Source organism: Denticeps clupeoides, chromosome 3 (assembly GCF_900700375.1).
Source record: "Denticeps clupeoides chromosome 3, fDenClu1.1, whole genome shotgun sequence".
NCBI lineage: Eukaryota > Metazoa > Chordata > Actinopteri > Clupeiformes > Denticipitidae > Denticeps > Denticeps clupeoides.
Genome location: NC_041709.1, coordinates 1,546,659 through 1,573,083, shown reverse-complemented (window position 1 = coordinate 1,573,083; position 26,425 = coordinate 1,546,659). Strand labels below are relative to the sequence as shown.

Below are 26,425 nucleotides of genomic sequence, written 5' to 3'. Positions count from 1 at the left end.
CCATTTCGATTCGCATTGTTGGCTGGAGATTAAGGGAAAACGACAGAGCATTTGGCCCATTGTGTGCGTGGAATCCACTCCGGACCTTGTGCGTCACCGAAAAAAAGGAACTTAATTGATCCACTTGGCTTGATGTTCTGAGGAAAGAACAACAAATGTCCTGTTGAGCAAACCGAACCATCACGCCATCTCCATACCAGTCTTTTGGCCTTTGGCTGTTCCTTCAGATGCGTGGGAAATAGTTTTGTGTTAGCAAGCTAGCTACTGGTTTTAGAAACCAAACCCAATTCTGTTCTTCTCCTCTGACATTTCTGACATTTCCAGCTACGAAAAACTTCTCCACTCGAAAGATGGCCATAGCCCATCAAGTGAAATGCTAGGCTTCCACATCATATAAACCATGTATTTATAAGGGCAATTTGATCCGTCTGAAAGATGCCGTCTGTAAAGCAGAAATAACAACAACAACATTTATTTCTTGTATAGCCCAAAATCACATACAGTATGTCTCAATGGGCTTATGACGAGACAAATATGACGAGACATTTTAGATAATTCACAGCATAGTGAGGAGAAGGCCTGGGCACAGGACAACATACACCGAAGGAAGCGGACGCCTAGGATTACATAACGCTTTCCCCGAGAATTGTTACTAATTCCTCCAATGGACTTGCAATAAAGCACGGTGACAAATATGTGGTGTCCCTCACCCCACTGCTCTGTAATAAGGTTCTATACCAGAGTCAACCAGAGGGAAAAAATGTGTCCAAGCTGCTCTAAACATTCATTTATTACTGTGTAGGCAAAAATTACAAATCTCACTTACACGTAGGAGACATGTTGCACTAGCTGTGGTTAAATACTCACCAGAGCATGTAGTTTATATTGCTTTCACCCATATAATGCTAAGCAGCTGTAATATAAATTAAAAGGATGTGTGTATTTTATATATGTGTGTGTGTGTGTGTGTATATATATATATATATATATGTATGGTATTAGAATATAGGGCATTCTTAGGCATATATATATATATATGTGTGTGTGTGTGTGTGTGTGTGTCTGTTATAATTTCTCTTGGGCTCCGTTGGGTCCGCTTGGCTTATTGCTTTCATAAGAAAATGCATGTTGCCCCTTTTTTTGCACGGTGTAAATATCTTCTACCTTCAACATCATAACATTTACCAGGAGCTCAAGCATCAGTGATGAGGAGGCAGCCAGAAATCCTAATAAAGACATGCACGCTCCTTATCAAATTCCAATGGCATGAGAGGCCGTTAGAATGCTGGAATGTTCGAGGTGTGGTCCACGGGCCGCGCGTAATCCCATGTGAGATTTATCCGGGGTGTCATTGCCCGCTGGGAACAGTGCGCTGAAAGCACGCAGACATTTCACATTCACGTATCAAAGCTCGAAGCTGATCAGAATTCAGACTATGGGGGTTGGTTTTCAAGGCCCTTGTTAGAGACAAGATGGTGGCAAACAGCACAGAGACTGAGCGCACAGCACCGTCCTTTCCTAATGGAAGGAGATGTGGAGACAACGAATGCACGCCGCCCATTTACACTGGCTAAATAAAGCCGGCTAATAGGATTGTTGATGTGGCGATTAGACGTCAGTGCGGCACGCCTGCCCGGGCCCGCGTTCACGCGCCGCGCAGATTGGCCGCTAGCTTCCGCGATGGTGCAGAAATGTGGAGTCAGGGGTCGCGCTCAAGAGTCACCGGGCTGCGGCTTCAGGCGGCGGTGAGGATTATGGCGGGTGCAGCTCAGCTTTACCCCGGGCGAGCTTGTCTGCTGCGGGACTGCAGGTGAGGTCATTATACAGTTCATGTGATTTTAGAAGCTGCCACAGAACCACAGTTATAGTGCATAAGTACCCCAAAACACAGTAAAACTGAAATGTATGTCAGTTATGTGCTAAATGGACCTCTCAGGTGCAGGATTAAAGAGCCTGTACCAACATTAAAACTTCTCATCTTAAAAAAATCATTCAGCTACAAGTGATACACACATGTCATACACAGCAGCACAGCACACGGTGCACACAATTTACATTTACAGCATTTATCAGACGCCCTTATCCAGACCAACTTACAATCAGTAGTTACAGGGACAGTCACCCCCTGGAGCAACTCAGGGTTAAGTGTCTTGCTCAGGGACACAATGGTAGTAAGTGGGATTCGAACCCGGGTCTTATGGTTCATAGGCGAGTGTGTTACCCACTAGGCTACTACCACCCTACTACCTACTACTACCACAATTTTACACAGTGAAATTTGTCCTCTGCATTTAACCCATCACCCTGAGTGAGCAGTGGGCAGCCATGACAGGCGTCCGGGGAGCAGTGTGTGGGGACGGTGCTTTTGCTCAGTGGCACCTCAGTGCGGGATTCGAACTGGCAACCTTCTGGTTACGGGGCCACTTCCTTAACCGCTAGGCCACCACTGCCCCCTGAAACAGCATAGCTGCATTGGCAGGCAATTGAACACCAATGAACCACCAACATAACCACAATAAAATAATATTATATATCGTAGATTCTCATATGCTCCAATAGAGGGCTTCCGCACTTTGGGGGAAAATGAACAGGGGGGAAAAGGCAGCACAGAGATATCCATCGTGATCTCCGATGCAGGCAGCGCCTGAGTAAACGTCCAGATAGGAGAGAAGAGATCTGGAAAGGGCATAGAACCCCCAGAGTGCTCACAGCCGTGCATTTCAGCTGCCTGTCAGTGAGCGTTGTAGTTGGCTCAGTGGAGAGACCACGTCTGTACGTTCACGTTCTCTTTTGATCTTTAACACGGGCACTTTAAACATGGTAGGCTGTATTCAGAGGACAAATGCACTTGAAGTTTCCACACTCCGGCTACACCAACTTCAAACAATGCTGCAGCACCTTATTATCTAAAACGGTCCTTAATAACCCACAAAACCATCATCAAAAAGCATTCGTGGTAAATGAAGATGGTTCAGATGGCATCTAAAACACAGCCGAGTTGCGACTTGCAGAGAGGTGGAGCTCAGACGACGGTCAGGCCTCACCTGCATCTCACATCAAAGCATCTGTGTCGGCCGGGCTCGCCGTGCATTGGTACAAGCCACAGACCGACACCATGGCAACAATGGTCAGAAGACACTTCTCATGGCCTGGGAAGCCCTAACTGTAGACCATTAATCCCAGGCATCAGTTCCAGGTTTCATGTATTTTACATGAATAATAATGTCAAAATGGTAATCATCCAAATGGCCTCGTTGTCAAAAGGATGACAAAAAAAGATGACAGAAGTCTGAACAAAGAGCCCTGAACTGGGGCTGGCGTCTTCAGCTGGCGCTCCGGAGAGGCTTTCTCTCTCTTTTCGACCGCTGGGCACCGAGCCTTTTTGTTGGCTGCCTTTATGTGAGGAATTAAAGAGAAGCGAGACCCATGATGCCATGTGGGCTGCTTGTGTCCAGACCCACAGTGCAGCCTCTCTCCCAGCGAACACCCATTCCAGGAAACATAGCTTGGAAATGATATCCTTTTGGATTATTTTCTCTGTATTTATGGTAGGTAGAATCCCTTTTTAAGATGCTATCGAAGGTCCATTCCTACGGCTAATTTTGGGACAGTCGTACCGTTTGGTTTGAAGATAGGCTGGTGATTATGTTTCAATGCTTTACGCGTGTTTAGAAACACGATATCTTTACATTTGGATATATTTGTATTCCGTTTTACTGCCAGTCTGTCATTAACAGTCATGCTGAATGTGGATTGTTCTGCTGGAACACAGTTACTGCGCTGCATGCATTCACTCAGAACAGAGAACGTTGGGAAAATGTGTTGGGAACGGGACGTGAATGTGTGTGGCACTCTGGCAGTGGAAAGCGATACGAAAATCTTCACTTGCGTGCCTGAAAGCATCCAGCACAAAGCACTAGAGCCCCCAAGGGCTGCTTGGCCCAACAAAAGTTTCGGCCATCATTTCTTTTCTCTCTGAATGTCACATAGCACTGGAAGAGTCACGTCCTCGGTATTCTGGGGAGATCAAGAAAAACACAGTTATTTGCCACATTTTTTCCGTATTATCAAATGAATTCATTTATAAGCCTAGCTTCATTTGCTCAATGAGACAGCTTTGCTATTGGTCAAGGATAAGCAGGGACTGGGCGTGGCTCGGAAGACAATAATGCAAAACATAATCTAACATGCGAATAGTTTCTCTTGTCTGTCGGCCAATTCTCTTGTTCCTGGCCAATGCAGCTCTGCAGTTTTGGGGCTGTGGTGGCCTAGCGGTTAAGGAATCGGCCCCGTAATCAGAAGGTTGCCGGTTCGAATCCCGATCTGCCAAGGTGCCACTGAGGTGCCACTGAGCAAAGCACCGTCATGGCTGCCCACTGCTCACTCAGGGTGATGGTTAAATACAGAGGACAAATTTCACTGTGTGCACCGTGTGCTGTGCTGCTGTGTATCACATGTGACAATCACTTCACTTCAATAATATTGTTTAATACAATAATGGTTCATTTTTAGTTAATATGGTACTTTTTTTTCTTCTGTTTAGTTGTGCCAAATAACCAGCGTAGCTGCGGAAGAATTGGAGAAACTGAGTAAAAGTAATATATCATAGTTCCAGCCTCACAGTGGGGCTCATGCTCGAACAGGTGGCACCGCCATCTTGTTTGGGTTTTGTTGCAGCCCTGCCCTTAGATACGGAAAGAAGTGCTTCCTCTCTGGCCTGACCCCTGCTATTGTGCCGAGAGGATAAACACGCCGGCCGCTTCCTCCCCCTGCCATGTGCTAAATGGCCTGCTTAGAAGCTGGCGCAGCCATTTTCAACAATGACTCTTGCATCTGGAAAAGGCATAGGCATTTAATCCTCTAGTCCTCCCAAATATTCCGAATATTCCCATTTGAGCTTCGTCTCGCTCCACCAGGGTGAATGTCAGGATATTTCCTTGCATCCTAAAACAATGTACCAGGTCCTCCTTTTATGTGACTTCTCAGTTGGTCTATTGTGGAGGGGAAGTAGACCCAGCTGGTCTCAGGGGAGCCGGACGTCATGCCAGTGGGTGACGGTGCAGCAGGAAAAGGAAGAGTGTATAGTGGCAGCGAGGAGGGAAAGTATGTCACTGCCTAGCGACGGGAATCTGGGTCGTGCATGGCAAGGACATGCCCATCGCTCCGTCACAGTCACATGGGTCCACTTCAGATGCGAAAGGCCTCACAATGATGTGTCCAGACACGCAGCTTCTGAAAGTGATTGTTTTTGTCATCGTGAGCAGTGGGCAGCCATGAAAGCGCCCAGGGAGCAGTGTGTGGGGACGGTACCTTGCTTAAGGGGACCTCACTGACAGCTTGGGGGTTTGGTATTTGGGGTTTTTACTGTTTAGGCCTAGAGGTGGCCTAGAGGGTAAGGAACCTGTAATTGGAAGGTTGCTGGTTCAAATACTTCACTTACTACATGTAGGAAACAGCAAGGATGAAGCTTTTAAAGTAATGACAAGTTTATCTTTCTTTTACATATAAATAGGACATTAGCATGAGTGTTGAGCAGTACATGCCCTCGAGGTCAGAGTCTAATGTTTCTATTGGAGGAGGTCATAGTCATGTCACGTCTGAATTGTTGACTATATCATTTCTGCCATAATTCATGTGAGTAGAGACGGAAGGCTCCGTGTGCATCCATGTGAAATTCACAGTTGCATACAGTGCATGTAGAGAAACATGCTTTATGAGGACAGCTGTCCAGAGAGACTCAGTCCTTCATTGCCAAGCAGGATAATGATGATGTCGGCTGCAGAGACACCTGTGCCAGTGAGAACGACTCAAGGATGACTGTATGTAAATGTGTACACTATTGCATAAACAGCATGAAAATTCATTGTTTTTTGTCTATGTACATATCAATGTTTTTATGTATATAATCCATGATGATGTTTTATTTAAATGGAGAAGACATATGGAGGCCATGCAGAAACTTGTAATCAGTTTGCACATGGATCAATCGATCTATAATGATTTTGTATTCTGTGACGCAAATGGGCCTGTTATGCCACGCCTTGTTGCTGCCACGACTTGACCCCTCCTGTCCAGCCCATCCATCAGCATTCAGGCCAGCTGAGCTCTCCTCCCTCCCACACCTCTAATAGGCTGAGCTCATCAGGGGTCCGGACTGAGCGGGTTACTGGGAAAGTCATGACTGGTTAGTGCCGGGCTTCCTGCGCCCCAACCTAACAGAGAAGGAAGAAGGAGGCCCATATAATTGCTTTTGATGGTAAGCTAATTTTCGGATCAAAGAGCCCTCATGGATGACTTTCCTTGGTCATCTGACGCTGAAGTCGGCACTCTGGGGGAATGCAGGGACTCCGACCGGCCTTGGGTTGGTTTTAGTGTTAAACTAGCAGTGAGCCAGTGTCAGTGAAGTGTACGGAGTCACAGTGTGCTCCAGTGGCCCCCTCTTCAGATGCTGAAGTACCCAGCACCTTGGCAGGTCCTTTGCTGGACCATGATTCAGGGCTCCAGGGTAAGGCTGGTTTTCAGTGGCAAGTTTTTGTGATTTATTGCTTCCTTTTTGCATGAGGATCGTAGCGTGGCAACCCTCAGTTCAAGTCCAGTTACTGGAGGTCAGTAAGAGCAGGTATTAACGTTCACTGACATGCGGCTCCACTTAGTGTCATTTAAAGTTCCCTGAAAGTTTATTGCAATGATAAGACATTTTAGTTATAAAAACACCATTGAACACCAGTAGGGGATTTGGCCTTTTTGTTTTCATTATTCCTCCGTGTTAACTTCTGCACCCAGGTCACGATAACTCTCTAATCAACATGTCAACTTTGACACCGTTGCGGTTTAGTTTGGCTTCGGCATTGTCCTTTTGGAAACTTTTCAAACTTTCTTTCATTGCGTGGTATGGAATAATACAAAATAATCTCACATTCATGTATTGTTTTCAAGTGAAATTTCAAAATCTCCCTCGAGGGTCTGCTATTGCATAACAGATTGAAAGGAAAACAGACGAGACCTCTTTGTGTGCTCCACTTCTCCTGTCCCTGAGAGAGAAAATGCGTCTTTCAAGATTCCTACTCAAAAACAAGCTGCCCTTCAGTTTCAGATTCATTATATTTAGGCTTCTGGTCAACAGGTTCATCCTTAAATTTCCAGTGTGTCAGAAAACCATCTCTAAACCTGCTTTGATTTTGGTGGCATCTCTTTGTAAAACGTACCTTCATAGTTATGCTGCAACTTTCACGTGTCTTTGACTCAGTTTCCAGGTTCTATTTTACCGGAGCATTCAGCAGACATTTTTAACAAAAGCGGCAAATGTTCAAGGTCGGCACAACGGGAGACATGAAAGCACTGTTTTACTTCTAAGTGCATGAACTTCAGTGTCATATTCCAACCATTGAAGAAAGTTGTTGAAGCTTTAAGTTAGAACTTTCTCCCTGAACAGATAAAACTTTAAGAGATTCTTGAAAACATATGTGATGGAGCTGCACTGAGGCCTGCTGGGAGCTTTTTCCAAAAAAAAAAAAAAAGCTGCGCTTGATGATGGGAAAAGCCTTTTAGGAACAGGGATGGGCTAAAGTCAACATTAAGAATGGATATCACAGCATTATCGCCCCGCTGTGGTCTAAATGGATGATAAAGGACATTCCCTCCCTTTTTCCAGTCAGTCACAAGTCCAGAGGTTCAGGACAGGGACACATGCTGTGCGTTTTGGAGAGCAGGGCCTCCCCCGAGGCTGACGTCCCGTCTGCGTGGCCGTGATCCCTGTAATCTGTTGTAATTCTCTCCCCATTGACAAAACGGGGTCTGCTTTTAACGGCCCTTTAAGCCACTTAACGGTATTTTAGGTGAGAGCGAACTGTAGCTATTCCCACCTCGGACTCACATCAGCGCCGCCATGTGGGCCACATCCATCAGACCGTCCTCAGGTGCTTTTCGCGAGTACCTTTTTGTTTTTTGGGGCAGCATCTGCAGACGCAGCGAGCGACTAGGATCAAATCCCATCTCCTCGCGTGGTTATTCCCAGGAGGACGTCTGTCCCGAGCTCCCTGGACAATGCGGGAGGACTGAGATTGCCTGTGGGCCACGGCAGCGTGCATGCTGTCAGGCCGTCGGGAACTGCTGACAGTAACCAGACGACCCCGATCTCCCTCCGTCATTCATCCGCTATCTCGCCCTCTACCGCCCTCCCCCTGTCAGATTAGAGGTCGTAGTGAGGCAGCGCCAGAAGCAGGGTGTCTGGACCAAGGACAGACTGTTCAGTTTGTCTCTTGCTCTGTCCCTCCGGTCATTTGACTGACTCGCTGCTAAATACGGGCTGCAGCTTGACTCGGCATGGTCACATGCTTCGCTCCTGCCTTTGTCCTCATGGCTTGCTTATGTGTCATCTCATGCTAAAAGTCTGGGGGGATATTTTTGCTTCATCACTCAGCTTTCATCTGTTTTAAATGAATTAAACCAGTTCAAATCATCTTAGCGCAATCTAGAGAAAAAGGCAGCCATGCTTTCATCCTATAATGCCTGGTCAGTGCTTGTAATTCTCAACCAGAATGTTGCACCATGTATCTTAACTGGCACTAAAATAAGCACCTCGGACCTTCAACCCTCTTTCAGCTCGCAGTTAATGCTTTTTTTTTCTTGCACCAGAAGCATGATTTACTGAAAGATTTCCCACGTTATTTGGTCATAGCTTCCTGTAAGCATGACTGGTTCCAGACGTCCCCCAGTATTCATGTCTCAGAGGATCACAGCGCTGCACCAGCTGTCAGACCCATAATGTTAAAGCTATCGAGACCTGAATTTGTTCGCGTTTATGGATGAATCTCCATCGACCCAGCTCGCCCCAGATTGGCTGAATTAGCTGGAGCACGTTAGCCTTGCGACTACGTCCACGCGTATTGATCTTTTCTCCCTGGCCCCACACCAGGATCCCTGGGCCTTCAATCCTCCTCCCTCTCCCTTTCATTCTCTTTCTCCTCCTGTTAGTGTGGAGCACGCCTCGCGGTTTTTACTGGGCCGTAACGTGTGAGCAGGCCGTCTGTGGATGCCGCTGTTTACTTGTGCGGCTGTGACGGGTCTGGGTGTGCTTCTTGACATTCAAGGGTAAGATGTGCTACTAAAAAAAAGTGCACGTCCATCCTAAAAATAGCTTCTGTTAGTCCGAAGGACATTGTCAGATCGCTCTGGAGGCCACTAGATATTGATATTTATATATGTTTATCTAATGGTCCTCATAATTTACCACTATGCAATAACAGAAAGCTCGGCATGTTCCAAATAGCACCAGACGCAGTGGAATAAAATGGAACATTTGTCTGGTGTCACTGTCCACGCGTGGACCACTTCCTCTTTTCCCCAGAAGATCCATTTTTAGACAGGATCCTACGACACTGTCAGGCAGAGCAATTTCCAAAGCGCATGGATACGTGGAATGTAGGCGGAGAACAGTAAGGGAATTGACTACCAGAAAGGGTGCAGCCCGCACGTCGTACAGGACGCTGCCACACCCTTCCTTCACCGCAGCCAGGATACATTACAGACCGTTCGCGACTGAAGCACAGGGTATGTGTTTTAGTATTGTAACCTACCTCTGTCCTTTCACTTGAACCTTGAACGTAAATCAGTGCTTTATAAGTTGAAGGCCTTCACATCCAGTTTCATCCAGCTCTAAGGCTTCAGCGATCAAAAAGGCCAGAATGCACGACTGATCGATGGAACTGGTCTAGTGATCCAGAACCACACAGTTATTGGCCTATTGTGTTACTGAATTGGAATCAGGGAATCAGCTTTGCTTACTTGGTTTCACTACAGTAGTCTATGAAACCATCAGAAAAAAACCATAACCCTTAAGATACTATTTAGATTTTACCATTAATCACTGTGCAAACATGTGAGTTTGTATGAGTTATTGCTGTAGTAGTTGAAACCTCCCTTTTGATTTTAGATTTTTAAGCAAAATCTGTCCACCGATGTAGACAGTGACATATGACATATGAACAGTGCTTCGGCGTACATTGTTGTATTGATTTACTGCCCCGCCCTTAGCAGGCCCTGATTTATCGGTTCATGGATGCAGCTGCATATGGGTGGTCAGGGCGTGTGATTGCATAATAAAAATGCTTTATTATTATTAGTTGGGGTACTAAAAAAATGGCCGTAAAATGCCATTCAAACACAGAAAGTGGCTCTTCATAAATCCTTAAGCGAAATTATGCAAATTAGTCTGTATGCAAGGACGTTCTGTGCATTTTGCGTCTGCATGCAAAAGCATTTTTCTTCCAAACATATTGGCTGGTTCTATTTAAAGAGCAGAAGGGTGCAAATCACAGTGCAAATCAAGGCCTGGACAACGGCTTATTGGCCAAGATGCATGTGATGGATGAGCTGAAACTGAAGATGCGACACAAGACACATGCTAATTAGGCAATGCAGCCAGGCCCCAAAAGAGACCCGGTGTTTGGCGTTTAGTTACCGTTGGCGACGTGATGAAAACACACACCGGCACGTTTTCAAGCCAATGCCTTCTGCAACGTGTGCTGAAATTCGCAGCCTAAAACTACTTTCCAAGTTGTGTAACTTCTTTTAATTCTCTCAGCTTAGTCAGAAAAAAAGGAAAATTGTGGTATATTGAAGTACATAGACTTGTCTACATTTGCCATAAAAAAAACATCAAAAATGGTTTATATTCATCATATCATGTGGTAATGAATGAAGTCTCTTAGCCTGCTTATGCATTTTTTAACATTTAAAGCCCGCTGAGCTATTATTTTAATGGTCAGCTGACACAACTCCACACCCTCCGCTGCCCAAGTTGCTGCGAGCGTGGTGTGGCATCTGCTGCTCCCCGCCGCCAGTGCCGCCGCCCGCCGTTCTAGCGTATGGAGATGCCCAGCCCACGTCCAGCCAGGAGGAGGGAAGGAGGGCCAGGGGGCCGGCTCAGACAGAGCGGGTCTTTGTGTGAATGGGCCGGAGGAGGAGTGAGAGGGAGCCAGGCCCCCTCGTCCGGTGACATCACTGGCTGCGCTGAGACCGGGGTAAGGAATTTGACTTTGGGAGCCAAAGAGAAGAGGATCATTGTGGAAGAGGAGGGAATAGAAGGGGGGTGGGCAGCAGCGTATGAGGCTTGTCGCTCTTTCAAACGCACATGCGTGCGCAGATAAAGGGGAAGTGGTGGAGGAGGCCAGGAAAGACCGCACGTGCAGTAGGAAGGACCCTTTCGATCCTCACAGCCGCCGAGGTTCACAGGACAGATAAGGGCTCATCACGTAAATCACTGGTCTGGATGTTGGGAATCACACTACAGGAGGTAAACGCTGGTTGTTCTTTTTTTATATTTCACCTCTATTTAACCCACAAATTGATATTTGGTATGATTTTCTCGCCATTATTCGCTACTGATTAGATTAGTTAAAAGCTCAGATACGGTCTTGTAATAAGATAAAGATGGTCCTTCATTGGTCCCGCAAGTGGGAAATTTACCGTAGTAAAACTTGCATGCACGTGGTGGACAGAGAGATGTTACTTCTCTGAGAGATGTTACTTTGAAGTAAAGGAATGTGTGGAAGAACGTGTGGAAGTCCCTCACACCGAGAGCTCATCTGCATAGGGGTAATGGCGCGTGGCAAGGTAACCACTTCCAGATGCCGGGCCGAAAGTGAGAACCGCCCGAGAGGCACTTGCGCATCCATCGACTCAGGCACCGGCCCTCAGGACGGCTGAGGCGTGCATGCTGGGAAGGTCAGAGCAGTCCGATGGGACGCAGACCTGACTGTGGACGCTGCGCCTTGCCGGCCCCCTGCTTCCCTCCAGGCTTATGGTTTAAAAAACGAGACACGTCCGTCTGACATGGACGATGGTATGCAGCAACGAAACATGGAGATGTTTGGGAGGATGCCCAGGGCTGCTTGGTCTGCTGTTTTTTTTTTTTCTTGGTGGGAGCTTTCCTGAGCCCGGGCTGTTGAGGAAATGGGGATGTGGGAAGGGAGGGGGTGAGTAAGACCCAGAGCCATGTGTCCCATGAAAAATACTAGAGAAGCTGCCATGGGAGCGTCACGCAGAGACAGAAAGCCACTCCAGCCATCGATCACATCACAGCACGTTGGCTTTTACACTTTCCAAAGAAAGATTGTAGATTATCTGAGATTAGATCATCAGGTACTGATCTGTTTACCCACCGCACCACTGTAGGTGATGTGATTGAAGTGATTGTCACATGTGATACACAGCAGCACGGTGCACACAGTGAAATTTGTCCTCTGCATTTAACCATCACCCTGAGTGAGCAGTGGGCAGCCATGACAGGCGCCCGGGGAGTAGTGTGTGGGGACGGTGCTTTGCTCAGTGGCATCTCAGTGGCGCCTTGGCGGATCGGGATTCGAACCGGCAACCTTCTGATTATGGGGCTGCTTCCTTATCCTCTAGGCCACCACTGGATTTATGCGCAAGGAGGCGCATAAATCCACCTCATGTCATTCATCCCTGAAAACCACACAGGAAGGGCTTGTGAATTTTTGGCATAATTTAAAGTAAAGCTGAATGTTTTATTTGCCGGGATATTGCAATGGCTTGTATCGTTATGATTGTGTCGGAAAGTGTTTGCTTCAAGAAAACGTGAAATGCTGTTTGCCTACTTTAATATAATAGAGCCTTAAGCCGGACTTCTTTGTTTCCCTTATTTGGTTTGGAGGCAGTTAACCGAAAACCTAAATTCAATTAGGTGTGTGTGAGTGTGCATGTGTGTGAGTCTGGCTAATCTTCTTATGAGGACCATAATTCCCCATAACTTTATCCACAACAGGCATTTTGGTGTACATTTGTCCCATGACTTTCATTTGGTGAAGAATTATAATGTGGGTAACCTTGCACTAAAGGTTTCATTAAAAAGGGACGTCCCCATAAATAGTGGTAAATGTATATGGTTTACATACTGTACAGAGTACACGTCTTTATGTAACCCAGCGAGTCAGAAATTGGTGCAGGCTGAAAGTGGAGTTGCTCCTTCCAGAGTTAAAGAATGTAGGCCATGTGAATATTGAATGAGATCCAGTCTGGACTTCGCCTAGGGAGCATCTGACCACCGGCAGCCCTCTCAGTGTTCCACGCATGTGCTCGGTGGTGTACTTCTTTAGGGCCTTTGGCAGTTATTTACGGTCACTGTACTGTTTCGGTTTTGGTACAAATATATTTGACATAGAGCAAGAAATAAATCTATTTGCTGTTGGGCCTACTCCTCAGTAATGCCAGGCCAGAGGTTGAACTGGACTATTTGCTTTGTTTGGCAAAGGACAGGTTGTAATCTGAGTGGTCAGGAGGTGTGGTTGAAAGTTAAAAATGGACAATGTTTTAGTTATTTGACTTTGGTCTTTGTATAATTTTAAATCTGAACATATACATGTTATTCTTACATTGTACACATATTTAACTTTCCTTCAAGACCCATGATTGAATATTCCTTTTTCCATCAGATTTTTCTTCTGTGTGAAGTCATCTATATAATGCCAATCCATGGAATACATTCAGGAGATTACATTAAAGATTAGCCAAACAGTCCAACAAAGAAGTTGAGTTTGAGTCAACACGGACTATACACTCAAAGTCTTGATCTTTAAACACACACAAACCTTCTCATTCACATCACAATTATCTCAGATTTCAGCCATTATTCGCCCAGGGAGGACTACACATGTGTATGTGATTTATGAAGACGAGGTAATGGGCCATGTCAGTGTTCCACAAACCACTTGTGTTTTGATTACTTGTGCATTAAGACATGCATGCATGCTGTTTATTCTAAGAATGCTCGTTTTTAGTAAAGTATAAGTAAATAGTATCACATCTGCTCTGTAGCAGAGACAGCATATCCACACCTATAAATGTTTCTCATTTTAGAAGAATTGAAATTTAATTTGACTAAATTTTATTCTTTGCATATCTGACTGCACGTGTCTAATGTTGTCAGAAATTTTGCACAGCGGGAACAGGAAGACATAGGCTTCATAGGATAGTTCATGGTGCAAGAGCTGCAGTGTAAAGCCTTACTGCAACAGGGCTGATGCATTATTAACACCTAAGATCACATTGCCTGGGTCAGAGTTCGACATGCCCATTATCCCCCACATCTTATCAGGGGGTACATTCTTCCATTATGCATGCTGGTCCCATGCAATGATTGTTTTGAAACCCTATAGGATACTCTCAAGTGTGCTCAGATTATGCAAACCACCTTCGAGTGTAAATGTTTTTGAACAGTCTGTTGACTGAAGCCTGTGCTCTGAAAAATTCCCCGTAAGGATTCGTCCAGTAAAAAGCTAGGCACCTTGTGCCTAGAATTCCAATGTCCTTGTTTAAGCTTGCTTCTCTTTTTCTGCCCGCCAGAAATCCTCCAAATTCTCAGAGGATGACAGTGAGCTGAGGAGGGAGAGAAGGCCCAAGAGTGTCACTTTCTTAGACGGTGAAAGTGTTATATCAGAAAGGAAGGACAACATGGAGGTGGAGGCCCAAGCTGACAGTCAGTACAACTGTTATGCCGCCAGTGGCCAAAATGGGGTCAGACACAAAGGTGAAGCCCTGGACACTGAGGTTGCCCAGGAAATCCGTTACCTTGATGAGGTCCTTGAGGCAAATTGCTGTGAGCCTGGATCAGAGATTACCTCAAATGGCACTTCTTCCCCCGATCTGAAGCCAATCAATATCGACGGCAATCGGCCATCTGTACACGTTTCTGAAATTCCACCCTCTCCAAACAGTGATGTAATTATAGAGGGGAGGAAGCAAACTACATTTGTAAGTGATGACAACATTACCACCAAACCAAATGGCCATTCAGCTGTAATAGGCCAGAGATCTGGAGAACCTCCTGCAACAGCACGATTTGAGCTCCGGGCTTTTCACGAAGAGAAGAAGCCATCTAAGCTTTTTGAGGGCTCCACTGAGAAAGAGATCCGAGTGAAAAAGATCAGACCCTCTGAAGAGATTGCGGAGCTTGAGAGAGAGCGACTAGAGCTCATACGTGGACAGGCTGTCAAGAAGAACCCAGGGATTGCTGCAAAGTGGTGGAACCCTCCCCAGGAGAAGACCCTTGAGGAAGAGCTAGAGCCAGAAAAACTGGAGTCACTCAGAAGGTATGAAGAGCGGAAGCAGAAGAAGCCTGAGTCCACCTACGTGCCACAAACAGTCTTCAAGCATGTATCCACCACCTTCACCCAACAAGACCCTGTCAAGAGGGAGGACATAGTTGTGGAGCAGATTGACTTCTCCGCAGCACGGAAGCAGTTTCTGCAGATGGAGCACACCAAGCAGTCTGCAGGTACCAAGAGAGGCGTGGCTCCTCAACTCTACTCTGCCAAACCCTTCTCCAGGACGTCAGAGGTCACACACGTGGAGAGGCCAAGTGGCTCAGTAACCTTTTCCAGCCTTGGGCACAGTACCCTAGAGGAGACCTGCGATGTGGCAACTGTCAGAACCGAACCGATCTACTGTTTTCCAGGGGACTCACGTATGCAACATCTGGCAGAGGGTCAAAAGACGTGGACAGATGACTTCACTTGCGCTCGAGCTGTGATGACCGTAGTAAAGGACGAGGACACTGACATGTACCCGCCACAGCAATCCACAAACAGTTCCTATCACCCCGAAGAGATTGACTCAGGCCTAGATGACCTTTCACTTCGTTCTCAGGACACCACTGTCCTGGAGACATTGTCCAACGACTTCAGCATGGACAATGTCAGCGACAGTGGAACCTCAAATGAGACTATGAGCGCCATCCTGGAGAACTCCCTTGGAGATTATTCCTTTCCTCCGACCCCAGTGGCAACCACACCTGTTAATGGAAAGCTGGAAGGGGGCACCAAATCACCCAGTGAACACAGTGTGTCCTTGTCTTTCCAAGGAGACAGTCTAACTGAGGACGAGCTTGAGTATCATGCTGGTGTCCTTGTCCAAAATGCCATCCAGCAAGCTATTGCTCAGCAAAGTGATGAGTGGGAACCGCGAGAGGTGACGCAGCAGTCATCTCCTATCCCCGAGAGGCATGTTGAGGTTGTGGCACCATCACCTCCACCAGCACAAGAAAAACTTCCCTCTCCGATATTGTCTCCCAGAGTGCCATCACCAGTTGAACAGAATAGAATCACCACTCCCCCCATTCGAATTCAGGCTCCAGTCGTCCCTGCAGTGCCTGTTGTGCCTGTTAACACCTACAAGCCACCTAGTCCATCTCCACCACCAGCCGAAAAGCCGGAGTTCAGCTACTTTAGTAAGTACTCTGAAGCTGCGGAGCTGAGGAGCACAGCGTCTGTCACGCGGGCCCAGGACACGGAAGTCAGCGCCGGGCCGTTCAAACTGCGCTCTCGCAAGCAAAGGACCCTGTCGATGATTGAGGAGGAGATCAGGGCTGCTCAGGAGCGAGAGGAGGAGCTTAAGAAACAACGGCAGAGGCAGAACGTTTGCCCAATGCCTACTGCCAGGCAGAAGACAAACAGCCTGCCTGCTAAACTGGTCCTCCCAGGGAAGACAGCACCAGGTCAGTCCATTTAAACCATCCCTTCCATTACTGTCGCTTCATTACTCTGGCTTAGTCACCAGAGAGCGTAGTCACAGTTGTGACCCTATTTATCTTTAGCATGAAGAAAACATCCTGCATTCCTATCTGTGATTGTTATAATCTCCAGAGATGCATCACATCTACACAAAGTCATCATGACGAAGAGCATCTGAAATGGCACTGGTAAACCTAACAAGTCTGCTTTGGGGATGAGCAAATTGGTGTAAATGGCTTCGGACCAGGTCATTGTCCTCATAGGACAGGCTGCAGGGGTTATTAACCATGCAGAAAAAAATGTGTCATAGATGTGTCCATGAAACCTGTTCTTTGTGCAGTGTTTTTTCAGTCCGCTTTTATTTTCACATGTAATTTCTTCATTTGTTCATGTGGCTCATTTTGAAATCATTGTAATTACCAGTGTAAAGTACCTTGATCCTCATATTTCAGGGGTCCCATATATCGGTCACATACGTTGGTGGAGATTCTCAGCCTCCTATTGCAACCTTGTCATTACTGTTGAAAGCAATCATTATTACAGATGTATGTCATTGCAGTTTGAGGGCTCGGCATCTTCTCTTTAGTAATGTCCCCATTGTCGAGTGGAATTTTCAGTGTATTGTCATGTAAAAGTAAGTATGTGTCTTGACAGGATCTCTAAGGTCTCTGTTATTGAGAGAGTGAGGTCATGGGTATTTGGATGTTGGAAACTTGGTGCGAGTCTGCTCCCTAATGGTCTCTAATGGCATTACATGTGGCCAGCAGTACCTCCTTATCTTTTTGAAGTCTACATCTGTGTTCAACGTTTTTTTAGGCTAGGGACCCCTTCGTGGAAGCACATTTTATGTACCCCCTCAACAACAACAAAATAGAGCCTGAAGTCTTTTGACCCTGTTTCCAATTAGAAAACTAGCCATTACAGATATTTTTGTGCTGGCAACAAACATTTTTTACAATTTTTTGCAGAACCCAACCCATGTTTTACTTTGAGAACCACAGGTCTACCAAACCTTGCCTATTAAAACATCAGGAGTCACCAACAGCGTCTCTATATTATTGGGAAATTATACATAGAAATGCATAGAACAAAGGCAATTAATGCATGCCTGTCTGGTTGGGCCTTGGAGATGTTACGAGCCAAATTCAACTTTACCTGATGGACAGTGGTGGCCTAGAAGTGTAAAGAAGCAGACTCATAATCGGAAGCTGGTGGGTTCAAATCCCGAATTTAAAATGTGACCCCGAGGTCACATTGAGCAAGGGAATGTCCCCTTTCGTGGCTGCTTACTGCTCATCAAGGGTGATGGGTTAAATGCAGAGGACAGATTTCGTTGTGTGCACCGTGTGCTGTGCAGCAGCGACCATCACTTCATTTTCACTTCACGTGAATTTGATACGTTGATTGCCTTGTATCACAAGTGTATGAGAATGCCTCGGTGGCAAATCTACCATGTTGGTAGACCTCCAGGACAAACAATAGTTCTAATGTTTCTTTTTTAGGCAAAAAAAGTTTTTTTTTTAGTTAAAAAATACCCACTTCATTGGGTATTTAAAGCTACAAATTCACAGGAAATTAAACTGGGACTTTTTTTTGTGTGCAGTAAAAATGCACAGTCCTGGACAGTGTGTTTATGAAAGTGAAGTGATTCTCGCAGCACACGGTGATGTGTCCTCTGCATTTAACCCATCACCCTTAGTGAGCAGTGGGCCGCCATGAAAGGAGCAGGGTGTGGGGGACGGTACCTTGCCAAATGGCACCTCAGTGGCCCCTAGAATGATGTTGCAAGGATGAGGTAGGTTTTTCATGCATGACCGGATTCGGATCCAGTGGGAAATTCCAGGCCTGTAGACTCGGTTACGTTCTGTTCTCATCCACTCCTGGGGCGTTGACAAGAAAAGTTCGTTTTTTAGAACAAGTTTTTCCCGTAAAAAGTCCCTGTCTCAGTGTCATTCCTCTCTGTTTATGTGCAGTGACATTTCACCAAACCCAGTCAATGTGTATTACAGTGATGTCCTTGCAGTTCTTGTACACCGCTGATGACGCAGCCTCAAATCTATTGTCTGACTCAACACACAGGGAAGATCGAGAAGATCCGCACCGTCCCGCCGGCATCGCCCTGCTCATCGGACGGGCCGCTTCCCTCCCCGCTGTCCGACCAGGGCAGCGACGACTCGGGCGGCCAGCGCCCCAAGAACTTCATGCAGACTCTGATGGAGGACTTTGAGACGCACAAGGTGAAGCGCCGGGAGAAGATGGAGGACAACAGTGTAAGTCAACAATGGGTGAACCTCACGGCACTGCTGGCCTCCTGCCACGGTAGTGCGAGATTAGCGCTGGATTTAGATGAATATAGCATTGTAGCAGAATGTCTGTTCTCTCATGTGCCATCCATGCTTATACCATCTTTCACTCTCCAACTTTCACTATCAGAACCTTGTGGGGTTAAATACGACGGGCACTTTTATTACCAAAAAAGCGCTAAGCACAATGCTACACGCTAAGAAGGTTAAAAAATGGATAAAACCTGCTTGGTAGTTATCTGTATATTGAAGAATATACAGATAACTTCTCTCCACTCGCTCGCATCGATTTTAAATCCTTGAAGCTGCCTACAGGGCTGTACACACTACTAGCTCCAGTCCTGCACGAAACGAGACGGAAAATTCCCTCTTCACGGGGTCTCCGATCCCAATCCACTCTGATCTCTTCTGCCACCTTTAAGAAGCAGCTGAAAACCCACTTGTTCAAAAGTACTAACACACACACACACACACACACACACTGCACAAAATTTTTTACAATTTCTTCGTCCAGCACTTAACAATTCCCCAGCACGTTCTATTCCTGACAAGTTCGACCTTATCTTAGTTTTGTAAACTCAAAATCTATAGAAACCTCTTTGGATAAAAACTGCCAAGTAAAGTAAAGTAAAGTAACTACCAATGTATTCTGTCGACCCCAACATGATCTGTAATGAGCTCTTTCTTTTTTTATCGGTTTATCCACGTCATTGTGGATGACAGCCCGGGCGTAATGTAGCACTTTGTGTATCCAGTGTGTAATAATTCTATTAAGCTGAGGCTATGATCGTGAACGCGAAAGGAAATTCCCTTCCTCCTCTCTGAGAAAAGGTAGCGTTTGGCAATTCGGTTGGAAAAGGGGACTTTCCAGCCCGAAATAATCAAACGAAACCAAAAGTTGTCAAACGCACAGCGTAATCCCAAGTCAGGCCAGAAAAAAAGGTTATTCTACTGGGTTTGCTCTCTTGTGCCTTCGCAGTGGCCCGATGGTTCTGTGCAAACGCAACACAGCCAGACTTACAGACTTACGTTTCAAATCTCAACACCGCTTGGCAGCTGAAAACGGTCGGCTTGTCGCCGCACCGTGCACAAAAGACACAGGTCTGAAATGAGCATGTGCTTCGGAGGAGTTTCACATCCACACTTCGCCCCTGTACCAACCTAATGTTCCCGACCAGTGTTTCACAGAACCTGACTAACGTTGCCTCTTCCCTTTTTGTCAGTATGCCCACTTATTGCTCGCTAGCGATGTTACATCCGAGGTACCTGTCCAATGCGTTGCTTTTGCCCATGTTGTTGCATGTTGTTCCTATTTTTTTTTTGCCGCTGTGTTTGCATGACTACCCCCCTTTGGAAGTGTTTTGGCAATAACTTCGATGCAAAGACCGGAAGGAGCATCGCTGACATGTACGCCTGACCTCTGACCCAAACCAGTCACTGGATGTCTGGTACGCTGAAACCGGGCACAAAGCACTTGCTCCATGTGGTCATGGCTGCAGTGGCAAAATGACCCCCCAGCCAGACTTTTTAATCAGCATAAATAAATTATGCAGACAATTCGTTGCCGTTTTGAACCAGAAAGCGATCTGGTGACAAGCTGGACATTCACATTCCGTGAACTGGCCCTGAAAGCCTCCACAGCGTACTGACTTTCACACAGTGGCGGCCATCTGCCTCCGTGACGTGCCGTGACTTGCCCTCACCCTGCGGCTTTTATTGTGCTCTAGATATTTTTTACTCATGTTGTCCGTCTACCGTTTATGGTGACCGAGAAGCGACTCAGCATGCTTGAAATGTGGCTGTGCATGTGCTGCGTGTTCATGTGTGTGTTTATATCACTGGTTTCTGGCACACTAAGCTTGAAGAAATGAACATAAAGAGACGATGCTAGTAAATGCCGGTATGGATGACTGCAGAGCCGTGATGTTGCATTACAGGATTGGAAAGTAAAAATCCAGATCAGTCAACCAGCTGAGCTCTCTCATTCCCGGCTGTTTGGTTGAACCACAACTCTGGAGAGGATTTTTACTTTCTGAATGCCCATCACAGGCCGTAAGCTGTACTGTAAGCATATAATGACTTCAGTTTGGCACCTACTGGGTTTAAAGGGGACCAGAGATGATCGGCATTTCCACCGACATACTTCACAGTCACGTGAAAACAGGAACACATCTGTACTGTTTCTTGACCAGGCACAGAGTAAGCAGGTAGTAATCCATAGAAGTCCTTCTGTAGGAGGTTTGTTAGCATTATTGAACATCTAGAACATTTGCAACAGTAAGACAAAAACATTGGATACTGAGATTTTATACCTTGAAATTATATAGTTTTTATGCGATTGCTGTGGGAAGTGGGAACAAATGATTTTTCGCCCATTTTGAGTGACAGTAATAAACACTTTGTGGTTCTAATTCTTATTTGCTGACATTTACCTATGATAAGCATTAGTGTGTCACAGTGTGACAGTGACAAAACATGGCAGCACTTTTTCTAGGGGGAACCATGTTTGAAATGCTAACCAACTGCATACAAGAGGACATGAGACACAGGCATGTCTTCATAAAACTGACACGCGCTGTTTCTCAACAGGTGATGGAGGCCACACGCGTCACCCGCCGGAAAAGCAACATGGCGCTGAGGTGGGAGGCAGGAATCTACGCCAATCAAGGAGAGGCTGAGGAAGAGGAGGAGGAGGAAGAGGAGGAGTAAGCAGCCTCCTCCCAAACTTCCCAGCCTGGTTGGAGGGACAGTTGAGAGCAAGAGGAGGGGAGTGGACGACGCTATAGGACAACCACGTGTATTTATTTTTTTGCAAGGGTGACATATCACACAGGTGACTCTCTGGTCCACGGGCCACCAGGAAAACTCTTCTTCAACGCAGGGGAGGACATGAGGACAAGAGCTTCTTTCCTTTCCGCGCTTCAGGAGTCCCTTTTGTTGGTTTTTCTACTCTGTATTTTTGAGAAGCGTGCTGAGGATCACGCTGCAGTTACAAAGGAAGTGGTTTTTTTTGTAAATGGATGGATATGAAGCTTCCAAACGTTCATGAAGATCTGGGTGTCACCTGAAAAGTGAGGGATGCATGTTTTTAAGTGAAAAGAGTGGGGGGGGGGTGCTAAAACTTTAATTTCTCATACAAAGAAACAATTATTTTGGATCAAACACAACATTGATTCAAACGTTGTTAATTTCCTTAATACCTAATACAGTGTGTATGCTCCTTGGATGATATAACCCAAGGTTGACCTTCTCCAAACACAGAATGAGAATATGGGGACAGTTGTAGACAGCTGTGGAGAAGGAGGAGCAGCCGCTCCGTTCCCCACTCAGGCCAGAAGGAAGGAAAGGAGGGAAACAGCGACAGCTTTGCATGCAGCCGCTTCGACGGGTACAGCGATTCACCGTTAGGAAGTTTGCCCGTATAGACAATCCAAGTAAGATCTCCGAGTTGGGATCACGTTCTAGAAAGTGACGCATGGTTTTTGACTTTGAAACTGCTGTTGCTCTTACCAATCAGACATTTACGTTTCCTTTTATAATCCAACTATATTATAACGGCGATCTTTTTTTTGTACATTAGCAGCGGGGTGTTTGTAAGCAGACGTAAGCAGTATTTGTACGTGTGTGAAATGACTGTAATTATTTGTAATACGAAGGCTTTGAGGAAAGTGAGGGCGAATCTGGGGACGTTTCTGTGGGGTGTTTTTTTTAGGGAAGGGGTCCGTTTAGGCCTGGTGGAGACGGTGAATGCCAGCATTTGGGGTTTAAAAGGAAAGGAGGAATTTACGATCATTCCTGTTTTTGTGAATTGGTGAATTAAGTGATGTGTGGAAGAGGTTTTTCTGGAGATTCTATTTGGAGCGACTGTAGTTCGGTATTTTCAGCGATGCAACTGTAAAATGGCAATGAGCAATATCTTCAAAACTGTCAGACACTCACAGAGGACTTTTTTTGGGGAACCTCTCCATGAGACTTGTGGATTTCTTGCCGAACCTGATGCTGTATTTTAAATTTTATATATATATATATAAAATCAATGAAAATGCATATTCTAATGAAAATGCGAGAACATTATCATTGGGAATGTGGATTAAAAACATACATAATATATTATCTAAAAAAAAGTATTTAATGGACTATTGTCCTTTTATAAGTAGAACAAAGCTCTGTTGTAGTTCTTCGAGTAGAACGGCACGTATTCGTGCACTAGGCATGGGTTTTTGGTGTATATCATGAAAATGTATATCACAGGTGAACGCAGTAGTTACCCACACCCTGCTTACGATACATACGGTGTCAGATTGTGCGGGACGGGGTAATTATTTATATGCTCGCAATATTCCGGAAGGGAAAGTCCTTTGTAGAAGAATGTTTAAATCCTTTTTTTTACTACAGTACTACAGTTATTTCACTCAGCGGAGGAAATGTAATGTCTACTTGGACGTGGCGAATGAACGGGAAACACTTAATCAGAATATTTTTATTTGTGCAGTGGAGTATTTGCATCGTGAGTATGGATGGGAAAATAGGTTATGCAAAATGACTGGCGTTTCAGTAGCGCGTGAGCTTTTTAGAAATGTGTCTCTGAAGACCTGTCATTTTTTTAACAGGAGTTTTCTGAACATAATATTGCTTAATTCCGCTCCCGTGTCCGTGTGGGACCGTGTGCGGGTTTTTCCCCAGCAGAATCGGGCAGACGGAGGCTGAGGAATACGGCTTCGTACGCAGTTCTCACAAAACGCCACATGCATGTGGCTGGCATAGAATTGTTTCTGTATGTCAAAGTACCGTTTTTTTACGATAGAAAACACGACGATAGCACAATGTACTTCAGATATTCATGATAACGCTGGCTGACTTGCTCCGTTATGACTATACAATACTGGCAGGTGTCATTACTTTCTAGTTTTAGTGCTTTTCGGGCCGAATGCAAGTTACATGTAGTTAAAAAAAACGAAAGAAAGAAACACAAAAGGGTTGGTTTATAGCTAACAGCTATAACATAGGAAAACTTGCACAGTGAATTCCGAAGTGGATTCATTATATTGAAGGGAGACAGTGGCTTATTAGTTCTTCTTGAGGATCCAGGGCTGGGAAAGGGAGTTTGGACCATAGTGAAGTGTATTCAGCAGACGCCTGCCATCTGCGAACCTCATCCGCATGCAGCAATGACAAATGCAGTCAAATACAGTATTAAAGATGCCAACGAAAGCTTAGAGCTTCACGACACATTTGTCTCCATTGAAGAAAACAAAACCAAGCGACAGCACCGATCGAGGTTCTGTGGGTGTGTGTAAGCTCTGTGAACATTATAACTCACACACAGATTTCATTGTTATGCTTTTGCTGTTTATAATAAAAATTATATTGTTAACCAGTGTAACAGGTTTTATTGAGCTCTTTCACTCTGGAAAATACCAAAGGAGTTATGACGTGAATGTGATTAATTCATCGCCTTCATTATAAACCCCTCTGTTCATATGTTAACCACTTATTGTATGTTCATATTCTGCATATATTGTTTTATAGTTATTGTAATCCTCACACTTATACATGTGCTATATATAATTATTTTCTCATTAAAAAGAAAATACAAAAATTTCACATGTTACATGGACGCGTGGATTTATTGAGCGAGAGGATGGAAATTTCCTTTTTGCATGTGACCGGCGGCGTGTAAAAATTAAACGATTATGTCTGGATGGCTGTCTGTTCACACACATTTACTTTCTGAATGTTTCAGATATTTTATATTTGTCATTGGCGTTTTTTGGCATATGATCCAGGGACACAAGTGGCCTATTGGCTAAAAAACACATAAAAATAGACTTTAAACAAGTTAAATGTATTGATAAGCTCCCTACCGTTGCCTGCAACACAAATAAATTCCATTTCAATTTAGGGATACTGAGAGATGCTCCGGGGGGGACGACTGTTCCTGTAAATACTTTTTAAATAAATTTACATTTACGGCATTTATCCGACGCCCTTATCCAGAGCGACTTACCATCAGTAGTGACAGGGACAGTCCCCCCCCTGGAGACACTCAGGGTTAAGTGTCTTGCTCAGGGACACAATGGTAGTAAGTGGGGTTTGAACCCAAGTCTTCTGGTTCATAGGCGAGTGTGTTAGACACTGGGCTACTACCACCCTACCCAGATCAGATCCCCTTTCACAGGCTGCAGAACCAGTTTGACAGTTCTGGGGTGGAATAAGAGAGTTAAGATGTTTCATAATAGCTGGACTACTTATATTTACATTTAAAGAATTTAGCCAACGCCCTTATCTAGAATTACAATCGGTAGTTACAGGGACAGTCCCCCTGAAGACACTCAGGCTTGAGGGTCTTGCTCAAAAACACAATGGTAGTAAGAGGGGTTTGAACCTGTTGCTTTTTGGTCTTCTCCTCCCCAACGTTTCTCCCTTTTTCTCCATGAGTCTTTCACAGGACAAGAGTTGAGTTGGACACGGGGGCGGGGCTTTGTGTTGGGGTCTGACGGACACAGGCCCTCTAGTCGGCTCGTAGTGGTGCTTGTGGGACCGAAAAAGAAGCACTTCTCTTCCGGACTGAGTCTGGGAGGAGATCAGTGGACTCGTCCCCCACTGACTGTGGGCGAAACCAATCATCTCATTTGCCCCTTTCCAAGTGGATGTCTCGGCTGCTGCAGTAAATCTTGTCCTTGTCCAGTTTGTGGGTGATTTATTTGTTTCTTTTCTCAACTTATTAAAGTTTGATTTAAGGGAGGCGGCCCCCGGTGCGGGGTGCGATCTGTAGGGCGAATCAAAACTACTACCAGCCTTATACTGATCAGCCATACATTTACAGAAGGTCCCCAAAAACAGCCATGATCCAGCCATGTTCTGGTCTGCCGTGGCGCTGAGATGTTCACCGAGCTGCCAGTAGCAGATCCTGTAAGTCCTGTAAGCAGGACCCCGGCCAGCGGAGGAGATCTGGGAGACTCTTTGACCCATTTCACTATCCTGGTACAGCGTCTTCCCCAGGTACACAGTGCAGGATACCGACCGGGGCAGTGGTGGCCTAGCGGTTAAGGAAGCGGCCCTGTAATCAGAAGGTTGCCGGCTCGAATCCCGATCCGCCAAGGTGCCACTGAGGTGCCACTGAGCAAAGCACCGTCCCCACACACTGCTCCCCGGGCGCCTGTCATGGTGCCCACTGCTCACTCAGGGTGATGGGTTAAATACAGAGGACAAATTTCACTGTGTGCACCATGTGCTGTGCTGCTGTGCATCACATGTGACAATCACCTCACTTTACCTTCTGATTGTGATTTGCAAAGATGGCTCTTCGAATGGTGGACAGCATTGGGACCTTGACACTGCGATCTCTCGGCATTTGAAAGCATAACTTCCAGCTTCTGTTCGATCAGACATCACAGTTTTTTTGTTTTTTCAAATAAAAATGAAAGTGATTGTTTTTGTCATTGTGAGCAAAGCACACGGTGACACAACGAAACGTGTCCTCTGTATTTAACCATCACCCTTGGTGAGCAGTGGACAGCCGTGACAGGCTCCCGGGGAGCGGCATGTGGGGACCTCAGTGTCTGCTTCCTTATCCACCAGTTCCAGGCAGTCTGG

At 45.8% G+C, this 26,425-nt stretch overlaps 1 protein-coding gene across 7 annotated transcripts in view; it reads left to right on the top strand.

Annotated features, from left to right (window-relative positions):
• Positions 1-24,433, top strand: part of palm2akap2 (PALM2 and AKAP2 fusion) — a 66,928-nt gene extending 42,495 nt beyond the window's left edge. For 4 of the 7 annotated variants that reach the window (XM_028971045.1, XM_028971046.1, XM_028971047.1 and 1 more), the window contains 4 exons: positions 14,362-16,510; positions 18,606-18,796; positions 20,053-20,091; positions 21,419-24,433. In XM_028971045.1, the coding sequence (XP_028826878.1) occupies positions 14,362-16,510; positions 18,606-18,796; positions 20,053-20,091; positions 21,419-21,538 (2,499 nt within the window). In that variant the 3' untranslated portion in view covers positions 21,539-24,433. Of the gene's footprint in view, positions 1-3,497; positions 3,549-10,610; positions 11,022-11,143; positions 11,294-14,361; positions 16,511-18,605; positions 18,797-20,052; positions 20,092-21,418 lie in introns of those variants that run through there. The other 3 variants (XM_028971048.1, XM_028971049.1, XM_028971044.1) reach the window with 3 other exon arrangements.
• Positions 24,434-26,425: the final 1,992 nt, after the last annotated feature.